This window comes from Dromiciops gliroides, chromosome 4 (genome assembly GCF_019393635.1).
Source record: "Dromiciops gliroides isolate mDroGli1 chromosome 4, mDroGli1.pri, whole genome shotgun sequence".
NCBI classification, from domain to species: Eukaryota; Metazoa; Chordata; class Mammalia; order Microbiotheria; family Microbiotheriidae; genus Dromiciops; species Dromiciops gliroides.
The window spans coordinates 117,558,253-117,575,533 of record NC_057864.1 but is presented as its reverse complement, the minus strand read 5'-3'; the positions used below and the strand labels follow the sequence as shown (position 1 = coordinate 117,575,533).

Below are 17,281 nucleotides of genomic sequence, written 5' to 3'. Positions count from 1 at the left end.
AGGTTTGAACTCAGGTCCTCCTGACTCAAGGACCGATGCTCTATCCACTGCGCCACCTAGCTGCCCCAATATTGTACTCTTTATTGTATTATTAAATTGTTGATTTTATGGTCTGTTAATTGAATGTGTATTTCATAAATATTTTTACTTTACTAATATAAATATTAAGAAATATACATTTTCTTTTAAAGACTATTTTTGTTGCAACCCATAAATTTTGTTTTAATGTTTTATTATTCTATGGCAGCTAGGTGGAATGGTAGATATTGTTGGGCCTGTAGTCAGGAAGACTCATATTCCTTTATTTAATCTAAAATATTTTATTATTTTCTAGTTACATGTAGAGATAGTTTTCAACATTTTTAAATAAGATTTCTAGTTCCAAATTTTTCTCTCTCCCTTCCTTCCTTCCCTCCCCCCTCCCAAAGACAGCAAGCAATCTGATACCGCTTATATATGTACAATCACATTAAACATATCTCTGCATTAGTCATGTTGTGAATGAAAAATTAGAACAGAAAGGAAAAACATCAAAAAACAAAAAAGTAGAAAGAGTACAATTCAATCTGCATCTAGATTCCACAGTTCTTTTTTTTTTCTGGCTGTGGGAGAGCATTTTCCATCATGAGTCCTTTGGAATTATCTTGGATCATTGTATTGCTGTCAAGGATTAAATCTATCACAGTTGATCATCAATGTTGTTGATACTGTGTAAAATGTTCTCCTGGTTCTGATCATTTCACTTAGCATCAGAAGACTCATATTCCTGAGTTCAAATTTGGCCTCAGACACTTATTAGCCATGTGACTCTGGGCAAGTGACTTAAGCCTTTTTGACTCAGTTTTCTCATTTGTTAAAAGTGTTGGAGGACATCTCAAACTACTCTAGTACTTTTTCCAAAAACAAAAACAAAAAACCTCCCAAACTCTAAATGGGGCCACAAAGAGTTATAGTCTGAAAATGACTAAGTGACACTTTATTACTATCCTCTTTAATAATAAATTTTATTTTTGATACTTTCATTTTTACCCTATTCAGTGTGTGGGATATCATTCTGTATTATCCTAAATGGATAATAAAGCTATATATTTTGTTGTTGATCAAAACATTTATCCTGTTATGGCTTATAAAATATGTATAATATTTCTGCCTTTGTATCTATTAATTTTTTTCTTATCACATCAATTTTTTAAAAGTGCTTTTTTTGCTGACAAATAAGTTTACTTCTTAAGATTCCCATTTAGTAATCATGAAAGGTCTACAATACCTAGTATTTCCTATCTTCTATTCTGATCTATATTTTCCTTCCTGTTTATTTTTCTGCCAATTTTATCAAGAATTTGAAGTCATATCAAAGTCATCTACTGTTACTATTTAATTTTTAGCTTTTATTTATTTTTTTCTATGTATATAATTTATTTAAACTTTTAAGGCCTTTGGCAAACTTCTATGCCAACAAAGCTATTTTAAAATTGACCCATCATCAGAGTAGAAGGGATTGGCCTAGAGTTCAAAAAATAATATAGGAATCCCATCCTTCTTTTCTCTCTTTAGGGCAGGTGGTAGATTTGGACTCAAATAATCTGAGTTCCAATGACAGTTTTATTATTTGCCACCTGTGTAATCTTAGAATAGCTAGCTTTAAATTTTTTTTTTTATTTACAAAATCAGTCTAGTCATCTTCTCTTTTAAGTATTTAGATGCTATGCTACCTGCCACACATATATGGATATTATTTCATTCTGGGAAAGGGGCATGGTGGCTTTAAGGTCAGTATGATGTGGATTCATGACCTCTTTTTGACACATACTGACTGTGTAATACAGATCAAGTATACTTTCAGTGTACCCTGATGATTCTCCAAGTTTCAGAATCTTTTAAAGTCTTTGCTGGCAGAGGGAGGTTTGTCACTGGGGACTGTTGAGACCTGTGAAATCCTAGATCTAATCCCACATACCCATACTAACCAAATTCCATCATCTAGTTATTTTCTAGTTATTATAAGTTATTTTCTAGTTACTGTAATTTCTTCTGAAATCATGGTATCTAGTTTACCATTTTAATGCCGAATGAGATTTTCTACCCCCCAACTTACTTTATTTTCTCAGTATTTTGTTCATCCATTTTAAGGGTCAGTTTTACCCATTAACATTCAAGATTATTTATGTTCATTTTTCATCAAATTCCATTATATTACATCTTAATTAAAAAAAATAGTCAGCACTAAGTAACTACAACTTGTCTTATTGGAAGCATCCTGAATCCAGGAAACTAATTCCTTTTTTTTTTTTTAATCTATGGGCCAGATTGCTGTATCTTACCTATTTATCCCTTCTAATTAACTCTAGATACCTGTTCCTTGTTTTTAATGAAGCAATTCATCCATGACTTCACCTTTATATGTGGAAAATTCTTTTCTTCCACCCTTTTCTTGACCATGCCAGATCACTTTTAAAACCATCTTTCTCTTTTAGGATACTTTTTCTGATCACCTGAAACCACAAATAATTTCTCTTTGTTTCATTAATTAACATTAGAAAAATCAGTCTTCATTGGGAATCTTAATCTCCTTGAAGCATATGAACAAGGAGTCATTTGGCCCTTATAGGCTATTTGAACTTCTTACATTTATTAAATTTTCTTGACTTCTAATTTTTTTCAAAAGGTCTTCTCATCTCATCATCTTTCTCAAAAGGGATGATTAGAAGTCATTGATTCTGTTGAAAATCCTCCCCCCCCCCGAATATGTTCAGGTTTACAGGATGTTACCTTTAGACAAATGCTATTTTTCTTTCAATTTTGAAATGTCATAATTGAGCATTTTCTTTCATTTCTCAGTGTCAATCAGTAGTCTCAATTTAAACTGTCATTCTGTTAAAAATAAGTTATCTCCTCTTGTCATCTTATAAAACTTTCTTTTTGACCATGAATTTCCTTTGGGGACAAGTAAGACTTAGGGTTTCTTTTTGATGGCTCCAATTGTACTGTATTCATCTGTACTTTGTCCTCTAATTCTGATGATTCTAGGCTATTTTTTTTTGCACAATTTTGTGAAAAACAGACTTTTATATCGTCATATTTTCTGGGACTTCAGTTATTCTTAGATTGTCTTGCTAAGTAGGTTTCAAGGTCAGTTGCTTTGATTGTAGAGACCTTAACTTTTCACTGTATTTTTACTTTGCTCTAATATTTCTTACATCTCTGTTTCTGTGTTCTATCTATGCTATTTCCCTTTGCAAAATGTTCATTGCTTAATTAAAAATTTTCAACCTCTCTTCTAAAACTTCAATTTTTGTCTTTTTAGATTCATCTTTAAAAGCCATCATTTTTTCCTTATAATTTCCTTTAATTTTTTTAAGACTCTGAAACACTTTGAGGTATGTATGATGGTTTAATTTTAATTAATCTGGCCCTAGTTTTTCTTATTCCAATATTATCTCTTGACTTTTACTCCATAACATTTCTTCATTGCATTAGATCTTTTTTGTTTACTCATTTCTTCAATATCTCATGCTTTTTTGTGGGATTTTTTTTCTTGAGGGGATTTCTTTCCTTTTTCTTTTTGTGGTTCCTATTATTTTACTTTGTTTGTTGGATTTGTTACTGTTTTGAAGTGTGAAATGGGAGCTAGGCTTCAATGTGACCATTCACTAAGTTATATCACTGCAACTGTTTGTTGCATATTTATGGGACTTTGTTAGGGTCATTCCATCCCTTGCCAATAGCTTATCCTTATTCTTCTTGAAACTATAGATCAGAAATATAGGTCCAATTCCAGACACCAACTTCTTAGCTAGATATTCAATTCCTGGATCTAAATTTCTCTTCTGAATATCCTATTTTCAGTAAACAGTAATGAAGGAAACACCCTACTTTAATCTTTTAAGTTTCCATTTTTTTTTTGCTAAGACTTTAAAAATTTTTAGTAATGCTTTCTAGATTCCATGTGGCAGATCACAGATTTGGAGATATATAGCTAGAAAGAGCCTTAGAGGTAAGTTCTGAGGGAGCTAGTGTGGCATAATTGATAGAGCACTAGACATAATCAGAAAGACCTGGGTTCGCATTCTGCCTCTAATGCTTACTAGCTATGTGTATATGAGTAAGTCACTTAAGTTTGCTAAGTCTCAATTTTCTCATATGTAAAGTGAGGAGGTATGTAATATATTTCTTTTCAGGTCCTTCCTAGATATAAATCTATGCTCCTTTGATCCATCTATCTAGTTCACTCCCTTCATTTTTCAGATGAGAAGACTGAGGATCAGAGGTGTAAAATTATTTTCCCATCATCACATGATTAATAAGCATCTGAAGCAGAATTTGAACCCATCTCTTCTGATTCTATACTCAGTGTTGTTTCCCTTATGGTATTGCCACCTGGATAAATACACATGTTTAACTGTAGTGAGTTTTGAGAATTCTTTGAGTGTTCTCCATCTTATCTTGTTTATATGCCTTAGGAAGACAGAGAACTTCTATTGTTTATGTCAGGTTGACAAATAGCTGTCTCATCTCCTCTTAGTCAAAGCTTCTTAAACTGTGGGTTGTGATCACGAATAGCTCCAAAATCAGTAAATGGTTTTACTCCTTTTAAGCTAGGCAGAATAAATGATCAGACCTCTCTGTTTCACTATCAGTTTTGACATGTGCTAAGGGTCCTGTGTTGTCAATCAACAAGTGTTTGTTAGGTGCCTTGAATGTGCCAGACACTATCTTAGGCTGAAGAGATACAAAAGAGAGACCTCGACCTCAAGAAGCTTATATTTTACAAGACAAATTAATTATCTTCACAGATAAGTAAAAATAGAATGGTCACGGTACAAAATAAATACTGAATTTGGGGTGAGTGCTAACAACAGAGGTGTCTTGAAGGATGTGGCGTTTGAGATGTCTTGAAAAAAGCTGGAAGGTGAAGAAAGAGAAAGCATTCCCCTTATGGAAAATAGTCTTTATGAAAGCATAGAGTAGGGAGATGTATGCTGTGTATGGAGAACAGCAATGTAGACCAGGTGGGCTGGAGAATAGAGTATTTAAGGGAAACTAATGTAGAACCAGCCTGGAAAAGTAGTCTGGGTGTGTACTGTAAAGGGCTTTAAATGATAGGGTGGTTGGTATTTTATCCTAGAAATGATATCGTACCATTCATGCTTCTTGAGTAGAGAAGTGTCATAATTAGACAACTTGGCCACTGTGTAAAGGGTGGATTTAAGTATTTTTATTATATTGGAAAGGACTATAGTTTTTCCATTTAACCAATTCTACAGAGCAGGAGTGGAGTATGAAACCAGGAGTACAATAATAATAATGTCAGGATTGTCATTCAGATTATCCTAATACAAATTTGTAGAATCTGTATTGGGAGACCATAGTTCACAGATGTTCTTTTTTCAAAAAAACATTTTTATTTAAAGTTTTGAGTTCCAAATTCTATGCCTCCCTCCCTCCCTACTCCCTTAAATGATAAGCAATCAGATATGTTATATATGTGCAATCATGTAAAACATTTCCATATTAGTAATTTCATACAAGAAAACTTGAATAAAAGGAAAAAGAAAGTGAAAGCTAGCATGCTTCAATATGTATTCAATCAATATCAGTTCTTTCTCTGGAGGTAGTATGCTTCATCATTAGTCCTTTGAATTGTCTTGGATCATTGGACTACTAAAAAGAGTTAAGTCATTCACAGTTCTTCATCAAACAATATTGTTGTTACTGGGTCACAGATCTTAGAATCAATCAAGAAGCATTTATTAAGCACTTACTATTTGTAAGGGATCTTGCTAAGTGCTGGGGATAAAGGAAAAGTAAAAAACAGTTGCCCTCAAGGAGCTTCCATTCTAATTGGGGAGACAACATGAATATAAATACATACCAAATACATACAGGGTAAATGGAAGGTAAAAACTCATGTAGCTCCTAGAATATATTTTTAGACCTCTCAAGGGTCTTAGAATATACCTAGCTCTGAAGAAGGCAAATAATTTGCTTACATTCTCATAGGAATTTAGTAGCAAACTCAGGATTTAAATTCAGGTCTCTTGACTCTAAGTGCAATCACCTTTCTCCCTTACAACAAACTAGTTCTCCAAGAATCCATAAGATTGTGAGTTCCTTAGATGCTGGGACTGTGTGTTCTTCATATTTCTTCCCAGTGCTTAGCACAGTACCTAGAACATAAGTGTTTAATAAATCTTCTGGGTGGATAAGAACAATAAAAAAATTTCCCAGGTATGACTTTTAAAGTTTAGCAATAAGAGAGGTTAGAATTAACCATTGGTGGAAGGGAGGGAATGGGGAGAGTATGTGTGTGTGTGTGTGTGCCTCTTTGTGCTGGGGGGTAGGGGGTAGGGAAAGACTATGACTATGAGATATCAAATATATTTGGAAAGGAATTAAGACATACACAAAAAACATGGGTATTCATTCCTTCTTTGAAAGAACCTCATCTGACTCATGAACCTCATCATGCAGATCATAGTTTTAAGTGGATGTTTTTTTGTCTTAAGGAGAAACACCACATGCAGTGAATTTTATATAACAGGAACTTAATAGATTTATGGTGAATTGAACTGAGAAATTTCCAGATAATAAGTTAAGTGGGACCATACCCATCTTTTTGTGCCCTATAGGACATAGGTAAATGATGAATTTATAAGACAGACTGAGTGTAAAAATATTAAGAAATGTCCCCTGGGGCAGCTAGATGGCGCAATGGATAGAGCACTGACCCTGGAATCAGGAGTACCTGAGTTCAAATCCGACCTCAGACACTTAACACTTACTAGCTGTGTGACCCTGGGCAAGTCACTTAACCCCAATTGCCTCACTAAAAAAAAAAAAAAAAAGAAAAAGAAATGTCCCCTTCTTACTAGTCACACATATATGCTTCATAAATTTTCTTTTTAAAATATAGTTTTCTTGGTTGTGCAGACTCTTGGCACTTTTGCTCTCTCAGGTGTAATCCAATTATTTATTTGTTTCAAGAAATATGGGCTGCTTTAAATGAGATACTATGCAGTCAGTATAGATGACAACCTTCTCTATAGTATTCATTCCATTTAATGTTTTTCCCCCATACTCCATTATAGGGTAAAAATAAGTGATATTTAAGCAATAGTCAATTGTGTAACCATGTAGCATAGCACATTTTAACATTATTGATAGGTGCGATGCTTACTATTTAAGTATTTTTGCCCTTCTTCATGTCTCCAATGCTTAGCAGAGTGCTTAACATTTAGCAATAATAAATGCCTGCTGACTTACTGGCCTGGAGTTGTATATCAGGAAATTTGACATGATCTCTTGCCTACTTTCTGAAGGTAATTATGTTCCTCTTTTTCTTTATTTCAGATGTTCAGAACTTCACTGATACTACTCTGTTACCTTATACGTCTTATTCCTATCATATCTTGACCACCAATGTGCATGGTTCAGAAAGAAGTGCAACTGTGACTTACAGAACAAAATCTGGGACTCCAGAAGGAAGCCTGAACCTTAATTATCTTATTCCCATTAGCCCATATTCTGTGACACTGTACTGGACTGCTCCTTCAAATGATTCTGGCCCTATAGAAAAATATATTTTGTCATGCATTACTTTAGAGAGCCTTCAGCCTTGTGGTCCATATGAAGGTCTTGACACCTTGGCCACCATTTGGAATTTAGTTCCATTCACAAAGTACCGCTTTTCTGTTCAGGCCTGTACAAGTGGTGGATGTTTACATAGCTTACCTCTGATCATAACTACTGCTCAGGCACCTCCCCAAGGAATGGACCCTCCTACAGTGCAGACAATTAGCTCCACAGAACTCTACGTAGAATGGCATCCACCAGAAGAACCCAATGGTAGGAGTTTCAGGGTGTCCTTGCCATTGAGGAATATTTGCCACTGTGGAATATGAATGGGAATCTAGAAATTTGGAATTCTGCATCGAAAAGCTGTGCTTAGGTTCGCAACTGTGGAATAGTCATTGAGAAGCAATTTCAAAAGATGAAAGATATTAGTTGTCCTGGTCAGTGGAGCAAGTGCGTTTCTTTTAATCTAATCAAAAATTCCATTCAATTAAATTGCCCGTTAAAAGGCTAGTATTATCTTTGCTCCTAATGACATCTGCCACAACAGGAATGATGTTTATAATTTGAAACTCACTTGTGAAATGCATTATATTTGACTGTGTCACAAGTTAGGTCACCCACATGCAGTAAATTTTCTCCTTTAAGCAAGAAAAAGATGTAAAAATAATAAAAAATATGCATATAGGGTAGCTGACTCCATTAAGTTAATTTTAGTGTTGATTATATTGAGCCCTTGGTTATATAGGCCAGACTTGCATATTAAGATTTTTAGTAATGTTAACATTGCATACTTTTTCATGGCAAGACCCTATGAGGTATTAGTTTTTTCTTTGTTAGGTTCTATGACTTATTTGCTGATAACAAGCAGAAAATCGCTAAAATATTATCATCTTTATGCATATCAGCTAGAATTATAAGAAATAACTAACCAAAGAAAAATATAATTCCAAATTAGAGGAATAGTTTTCAAATCCTAGAACAGAATTAGTTCTTGTTTAGCAATAGAAATGTTAGCTTTTCCCCTGGGACAGATTTTTACCAGTTATAAGTTGCAATTTCTGTGGCTACTTTTATGTTTGGTGGTGTTATGCAGAGTAAGGGCTTTACCCATTGAACCAAAATTTAGAGGACACTGACACTTGCAGTTTTTCAGTAGCATAGAAATAATGGAGTTCCATATGTAATTTAAAATAATAGTAGTATTTCTCCAGTGACCACAGACCAAGCAAGCTGCTACTTGTCCTGGAGAGTTTTGTTTGTCCTCCTTCCTACAAATTTGTCAGACTTCTTAACAATAGTATCTCTGTCTCCCATACATGGGGTTGTATACTAGGTACTCACCTCCCTTCTAAAAAAGTTGGCTTCAGGGTATGATTCCTCAGCTTCCCATGTAGGCCCTAGTTCCCTTTGGAGCCCATAGGGTGGGTTTGTGTGTTTGAGTATGTGTGTGTGTGTGTGGGGGGGGTTGTGTGTGATAATTTTATCACTTAGCAAACTATAAAATATCAAATTATTTGATAAAATATATTGACTTGTGTATTTTAATTTCTAGGAATAATTATAAGATATGAACTTTACATGCGAAAATTGAAGTTTAATGATGAACCAACTGTGACAGAAAGTAGGGTTTTCCAAAATAGTGGATGGTTAAATCCTCAACCAGTTACAGCATCAGCCAATGAAAATGCCTTAACACCTCCAAAAACAACTACAATTATTACCGATTTGGAGCCATACACTAATTATGAATTTAGTGTTGTAGCTGTGAATATGGCTGGTAGTGTGTCTTCAGACTGGATATCTGAAAGAACTGCAGAGTCAGGTAATAATTAGTGATTCTTTCCCTCCCTCCTCCCTTCCTTCCTCCTTCCTTCCCTCCCTCCCACCCCTCCTTCTCTCCTCCCCTTATTTCCCTGCCTCCTTCCTTCCTTCCTTCCTTCCTTCCTTCCTTCCTTCCTTCCTTCCTTCCTTCCTTCCTTCCTTCCTTCCTTCCTTCCTTCCTTCCTTCCTTCCTTCCTTCCTCTGATACTAAATCCTGTGCTTTTTCTGCTGTACAGTACTGCTAATTTCCCCAATCTTTTTCTACTCTTTTCTGATATGAAATACCTCCTCCTCTGATAATTCTTCTTTGTCATGTAAGATAGATGGATATTTACATATTCAGGGTAATTATATTTTAATCATACCTTGTATAATAAAACACCAGATAACTTAAAATGAGAGGGGAAAAAAGGGAATCCACATGTTTATTTCAGCAAGAGAAAAAGGAATCATGAATGATTTCCTTCAGTAAATCCTATTCCAAAACACTATCATGGTGTGGAGGTCATTTGGGGTTGTTGAAGGTTAACCCAAGTGAAGTGCAAATCTCATCAAGTCCTAGCACTCTGGATAGTTATTCTTTTTTAAATACATGCCTAGTGATGGATTTGTATGTCTTTTGTCTGAGGACCAACCTAGTTAATTGAGAGAGACTCCACCATCAGTCAGTCAACAAATATTTATTATTTACTCTGTGTCAAGAACTGTGCTATGTGCTGGAGATACAAAGACAAAAGTGAAAATCCATCCTCTCAACGAGCTTACATTCGAATGGGAAGAAAGCTACCCAAAACAGGATTTATATAGAAAGTGGTTTTGTGTGTGTGTGTGTGTGTGTGTGTGTGTGTGTGTGTGTGTGTGTGTGTGTGTGTGAGAGAGAGAGAGAGAGAGAGAGAGAGAGAGAGAGAGAGAGAGAGAGAGAGAGAGTTTTGATCGAAACCAGAGATCTGAGGGGACAGAAGTAAGGCGGGACAAATGCTCTTTGCTTAGGTGATAGCTAATACAAAGAGATGGAGATAGGAGGAGTTTTGTGTGGGAGCAATAGTAAACATACCAGAATGTCTAGATTATAGAGTACAGGGAGGAGGGTAACGCATAGGACTAGGAAGTTAGGAAGGGGTCAAGTTGTAAAGGGTTTTAAATGTGAAAGCAGTCTATATATGATTCTTAGATAGGGAACCATTGGAGGTGTGTGTGTGTGTGTGTGTGTGTGTGTGTGTGAGTGAGAGAGAGAGAGGGGGGGGAGGGAAAGGGAGGGAGAGAGGGAGGGAGGGAGGGAAGGATAGGACAGAGACAGGGACAGGCAGGCAGGCATGGTCAGACCTGTACTTTAGGGAAATAACTTTGGCAGTTATGTGGAAGATAGATTGTAGTGGGAAGAGATACTATCACCTCTACCCGCCTCTACCATTTACATAGTGTCTTAAGCTTTTACACTGCTTTCATATGATCTTCACAACCACCCTCAGAGGTAGGTACTATTATTTACCTTCATTTTCTATATGAGGAAACTGAGGCAGACAGAAGTTAAATGACTTGCTGATGGTCAGCTAATACGTATCTGAAGGTGAATTTGAAATCAAGTCATCCTAACTCCAGGTCTAAGTCTCTATCCTAATAGGAGGTTACTGAAATGAGTAGTAAGAAATAATGATGGCCTGAGCAAGGATGGTGGCTGTGTAAGTGGAAAGAATGAGAAATATGTAGGAGACGTTGTGGACATAGAAATGATAAACTTTGGCAACAGATGAGGCATGAGTGACAGTGATGGGTTGAGGATGACACTGAGGTTGAGAACTTAGGTAAGTAGGAGGTTTGAAGTACCCTCAACAGTATTAGAAAAGTTTAGAAGTATGATTACTTTTTGAGGAAAGATACTGAATTCTGTTTGGGACATGTTGAGTGTGAGATCCCTATGAGGCAGTGAGCTCAAAATATTCAGTAGAAAGTTGGTGATGAGATGCTGGAAATCAGGAGAGAGACCAGGGTGGGAAATTTTACATCTAGGAGTCATTTGCATGGTACTCCTTCTGTTTGGTCATTTTAGTCATGTTGGACTTTTCTTAACCCCCATTTTAGGGTTTTCTTGGCAAAGATACTAGAATGTTTTGACATTTCCTTCTCCAGCTCATTTTACAGATAAGGAAACTGAGGTAAACAGGATCAAGTGATTTACCCAGGGTCACACAGCTAGTAAGTGTCTGAGGCCATATTGAACTCAGGTCTTCCTGACTTCTCACTCTGGTGCTCTATCCACTTATACAAATGATTTCTAAATTAGCATATACTCCTCCCTAGTCTTTTTCTGGAGTTCAAATCTTGCATCACAACTGCCTAATGGACATGTTGAACTCAATGACTTTTAGGTATGTCAAACTCAACATGTCCAAAACAGAACTCATCTTTCTCCCAGATCCTACCTCCTTCCCTTCTGAGCCTCCCTAAATCTGTTGAGGGTACCATAATCTTTCCAGTCATCCAGGTTCTCAATTTCAGTGTAATCTGCAGTCTCTCACTTTCACTCATCTCACACATCCAATCAGATGTCAAAACTTGTGAGTTCTATGTCTGCATCCTCTCTCACAAATGTATTCTTTTCTCCACTCATGCATACACTGCCCTTGTTCAGAGCGTTATCATTGTTTACCTGGATTATTCCAGTACTCTCCACCCTACCTCAAATCTTTCCCCACTCTGATTCATCTCCATGTAGTTGCCAAGGTTGTTTACCTAAAGTGCTGGTCTGATCATGTCACCCCATTTCCTTTCCCCCTCTTCCAACCAAGTAACTCCATTGCCTCTTTGTTACTTTTATCAAACTTCTGTCTGCCACTTAACACCCTTCTCAATATGGTCCATTCTGAACTTTACATTCTTCTTACATATCATTTGGCCTTCACATACTTCTCTTTGTTGTTCATACATGACACTTCATCTCCTATCTCTATTACTTTGCCTGCAATTCTCTCCCTTCTCACCTCTATTTCTTTTTTCTTTTTGTTTCTTTCTTTCTTTTTAGGTAGGGCAATGAAGGTCAAGTGACTTGCTGAAGGTCAAACAGCTAGTAAGTGTCAAGTGTCAGAGGCCAGATTTGAACTCAGGTCCTCCTGAATTTAGGGCCAGTGCTTTATCTACTGTGTCACCTAGCTGCCTCCCCCACCTCTATTTCTTACCATCATTGGCTTCCTTTAATACTCAGTTTAAGACTTCTAAGACTTCCGCAGGAGGCCTTTCCCATTCCCCTCCCCCCCAGTTTCTAATACCTTCCTCCTAAGGTTATTTTGTACCTACTTTGCATGTATCTCACAAACATATATATACATATACATACATACATATATGTTCTTATGCGTTTATATCTATATCTCTCCATCTGATGATTTTGTGTAGCTTTGCCTCATTTAAAACCAATTCACACACAAGTCAAGACATTCTCCTTGTAATTTCATTGGTCCCTTTTGAACATGAAAGATGAACAACAGCAAGACTATCTATATGTACATGTAAGTGTGTATATATATATATATATATATATATGCATATTGTGAGTGAGATTTTCCCCATTTCTTAGATATAAGTGATTTAACTATGGTACTAATCAGTTTATAGACTACAAACTGTGATTTTAAAATATTTAGATATTCTTTAGTAGCTTTAGCAAATAATAATGAAGTAACATAGATATTGGTAGAGAAAAGGCAAATGCTATATTGTTAACTTGTCTATTCTATCACCTGTCTATCAGACTTCCATTTGTGGTTCAGTATAGCTATCAATCAGCTTAAAGGTCAAATACCTAAAATAGTAACTTCTGAGCTGAAAGGGACCAATCAGAGGCAGGGAGAAGTTGGAAATTCATGCTTAAAGCAATATGGTGGAAATCCTTGATAGTTTAAAACAACTCAGAGGACTAGAGGTAAGAGAGGTATCATCTGAGATGGCAAAGACATATTCCAATAGATGGCTTCCTATGTTATAAACCTGTTACTTAGTAATGGGGCTGTTTTAAGTAGGGTATATAGAATGGCAAACGGCTATGTTGTTATCTGACTGGTGGTTTCTTTCTTCCTATTCCATACTTATTGTATATGTACCACTTGGATTGTGTTAAATTGTGGGAGGAGTCATTGTGTGTATAAATATCCATGGATCCCGAGGCTCTTTGGGTTCTAAATCTGAGACTGGCTTTATTGTGAGACAGGATCCCTCTCTCAATAAACCTATTTTCTTTGGCTTGGAGACTGTTTTTTTCTTTGTCTAACATCAGGCTTAGAAATTTCCATAACAATTTATGTATGAATGTATGTGTGCAGATACATATAGACATGTAATATACAAATATATGTCTATTCATAGAAGTTGTCTCCTTCATTATAAAGTAAGCTCTTTAAAAAGTAGGGACTATTTCCCCTCTCTCTTTGTATCCCTAATGCACGGCACAGTGCTGAGCTCACAAGTCCTTCATAAATGCTTGTTGGTTGATGGATCATTCTACCTCCAGCTCTGGATGTCAGAACTAGTGCTCACAGAAAAGAAAATCAGTTAGAAAATTCTTGAATCAGTTTCTTAAAACCAATAAATAGCTTGGATATGAGATTCTTCCTAATATGACATACTTTATAAAATAAAAAAATACTTCTTTTTTTTCTTACATGAAAAACTTTTATATATGTACACACACACACACATACACATATGTACCCCTTCCTTTTGTCATGCATTGTGTCCAAAGAAACCCAGATTCTGATCTATATTTCAGCCATAAAGCCCTTTGAGAGAAACAGTCATTTTTATATTAGCATTCATGGAAATCTTCATGAACAGAATGTTCATTGTGTTTGAGGATCTCTTAATGACTATTAGCCATCTTGGACAAATAATAGAACCATGCTATCACAAGTGATGAGGCATGGAATTCTGGAAGGGGAAAATCAAGGTCAGGAATGAAAAGTAATGGGTGAAAATGCAATACTGGACCCTCATAATATTATGGGTCACTGGCTAATGGAAGTGAGATGAGGTCCTTTGGTAATACACCTTTGGTTAGCACATTTTGAAATCCATATCAGGATCCCAAAGGTAGCAGAAGGATATATGTGTGGTGTATGTGAACATTCCAACTAAGATTTATTTAAAACTTTTTACAGTCACTGTGGGTAGTAGGATCCTTCAAGTTTACTTGTTTTTGAACAGTTTTTTTCAGGTGGAAAAAAATGGTTTTGTCTCAGCACAATATCTTTTTTTTTTGCCTAAGATTTTTTTTATGACTTGTCCTCATTTTATTACTAGCTCTTTGAGGCTTTTCCACTTAAGTGAATGTGACTTTGCTTCAGATACCTAAAACAGGAAGCCCACGTGATTAACAATGATGGAGATTAATTTCATGTCTTCTTGTTACACAGAAAAAGATTGCATTTAATATGTTTGTGCAATGAAGCCTTTTCCTTTGGTCAGAGCTATGTGGTGTAAGTCAGGCTTTATTTTGATGAGATCTTCTTAAAAGTATGAACTTTTCATTGATTCTTTCTCAAAAATTTCTTTCCCTTTATCTCCGAGGTACTTAGTACCATATTTTATTTATTTAATTTTAACATTACCTTAATGATGATTTTTTAAAAGATTGTATATACAAGAAATAACTTTATTTATGGATGCCATAAAGCAATAGGTAAATGAATTATGAATTTGAATGTTGCTTTTTTTAAAAGGGTGGGGGCGTTTGATTTGAAGTGATTTTAGAAAATAGAACTAGTAAATGAATACTGTTAGAAAACTTGCAATCATGGCACAAAACAATAAGAATGAAACACATTACTTAATGTTTTATCTGTCTTCAGCTCCTGTTTTCATGCCACCTCCTTCAGTGTTCCCTCTTTCTCCATATTCCCTAAATGTGTCTTGGGTAAAACCAGGAAATAATGCAACAAGGGGAGAAGTAGCAAAGTATAAAGTCAACTTGATTTCAGAACAACCACCTCATCAGCTAGCCTTCCTTGAAGTTTCACAGGTACTATTATTGTCCATGATTCTTCATTAAATGTTTAGATTGTCTGTGCTTAGATTACAGTCTTCATTACAAAGTCATCTTTACTGTTTTGATCAGATAATAAAGGTTGAATCTTTCTTGACCAGTATGCTTAGATTTATACATATGAATTTTTTTTTTGGTGAGGCAATTGGGGTTAAGTGACTTTCCCAGGGTCACACAGCTAGTAAGTGTTAAGTTTCTGAGGCTGGATTTGAACTCAGGTCCTCCTGAATCCAGGGCCAGTGCTCTCTCCACTGTGCCACCTAGCTGCCCCAATGCATATGAATTTTTAATAATTATTTTTAATTTAGTCAACTATGTGATCAAAAGAACTGAAATATATATTTATATATCCAAACTATATTAACCTAAAAAGTGATAGAATACCAGTAACAACAAGCCCACATGTCTTGTTTTCTTATCTTTATGAAATATTTATAAAAATTATCTACATGCAAATTAAAGGTATCTGATAAAATATAAGAAGCAGTGAGCTTTCACATCTCCCCCGCCCCTATCAGAGCACTTATTTAAAGTCAAACAGTTGACTTATAAGTGGAAAATAAAAGATGGTAAGGTATTATCTCAATTTTTTTCTTTGTGTGCCAAGAGGCAACCAGGAAAGTCCCTGGATCATAATTGGAACTTAATAAATGCTTGTTGATTGAGTTCTCATTTATTAACTTGTAAAAAAAAAGATTTAATGTGATAGAACAGAATATAGACAAAGTTTTTTTCTCCCTTAACAAAGTTATCCTTTTGTTATGATCATGCAAGATTCCTTGATCAATGCAACTACAGGAAAAACTCTGTTAGGAACTCTGACAATACACTCATTAAACATATTTGTCATGGTTATGGAAGATGTGCAAGATATAAAAGCAAGCTAGTGAGCAATGAGATTGTAGCCACGGCCTCTGCTGGTGAGTCCCCTAGCAACTTATACTTAATTTTGGAACAAATATATTTAAAAAAATAAATAGTTATGGAAGACCTGATTATTTTTTAAAAGGGAGATTTACTTAGTCATAGCTTTTGAAAGATATTAATAAAATATATTCATTAAGAATACTATCTTTATTCACTTGAGTGCTGCTTCCTTCCTTTTGTTTTTACCATGGCAGAGCTTTTGATCATTGAGTACCTCATGACTTTTTATACTCAGAAAAATGTGTGCACCATGGGCATCTCCAAAACAAAACTTCTAAAATCATCTCTATTGAAGACCATACTGCCCTTTCAACCTTTTTAAAATTTTTTTAAAAAGTTTTTATTTTTTTAGTGAGGCAATTGGGGTTAAGTGACTTGCCCAGCATCACACAGCTAGTAAGTGTTAAGTGTCTGAGGCTGGATTTGAACCCAGGTACTCCTCACTCCAGGGCCAGTGCTCTATCCACTGAGCCACCTAGCTGCCCCCTTCCAATCTTTTTAATTGCATAAGGCACTAAGAAATGAAATTATTTGCCTAGGCTTAAACCTGATTCAAACCAGATATATCAGAAGTTGGACTTAAACTTAGGTCTTCCTGGTTCTGAGGCTAATTCTTTATCCACTCTGCTATACTACCTCTTACCTTGCATATGGTAGCCCCTTAATAAATGCTTGTTAGGTTGGGTTATACTTTATTTTTCATTTCAGAGTCAATACCTAGTTGAAAAATCTGGAATAACTTGTTCTCTAAGATTATACAACATGTAAATTTGTATGGTTCATTTGCCCATTTCTAGTCAGAAGTATGCAGTCAACTCAGTTCTCTTTCTGGTTAGTATATCTTCATTTCATCCTTCACACTACTAATATTGCTTGTGGATAAGTATGGTTATATTACTCTGCTCAAAAATCTTCAGGAGCTCACTA

At 35.5% G+C, this 17,281-nt stretch overlaps 1 protein-coding gene across 1 annotated transcript in view; it reads left to right on the top strand.

Moving 5' to 3' along the window:
• Positions 1-17,281, top strand: part of USH2A (usherin) — a 1,082,898-nt gene that overhangs the window by 235,467 nt on the left and 830,150 nt on the right. The window contains exons 16-18 of the mRNA XM_044004202.1: positions 7,351-7,845; positions 9,128-9,397; positions 15,234-15,403. Of these exons, the coding sequence (XP_043860137.1) occupies positions 7,351-7,845; positions 9,128-9,397; positions 15,234-15,403 (935 nt within the window). The remainder of the gene's footprint in view (positions 1-7,350; positions 7,846-9,127; positions 9,398-15,233; positions 15,404-17,281) is intronic.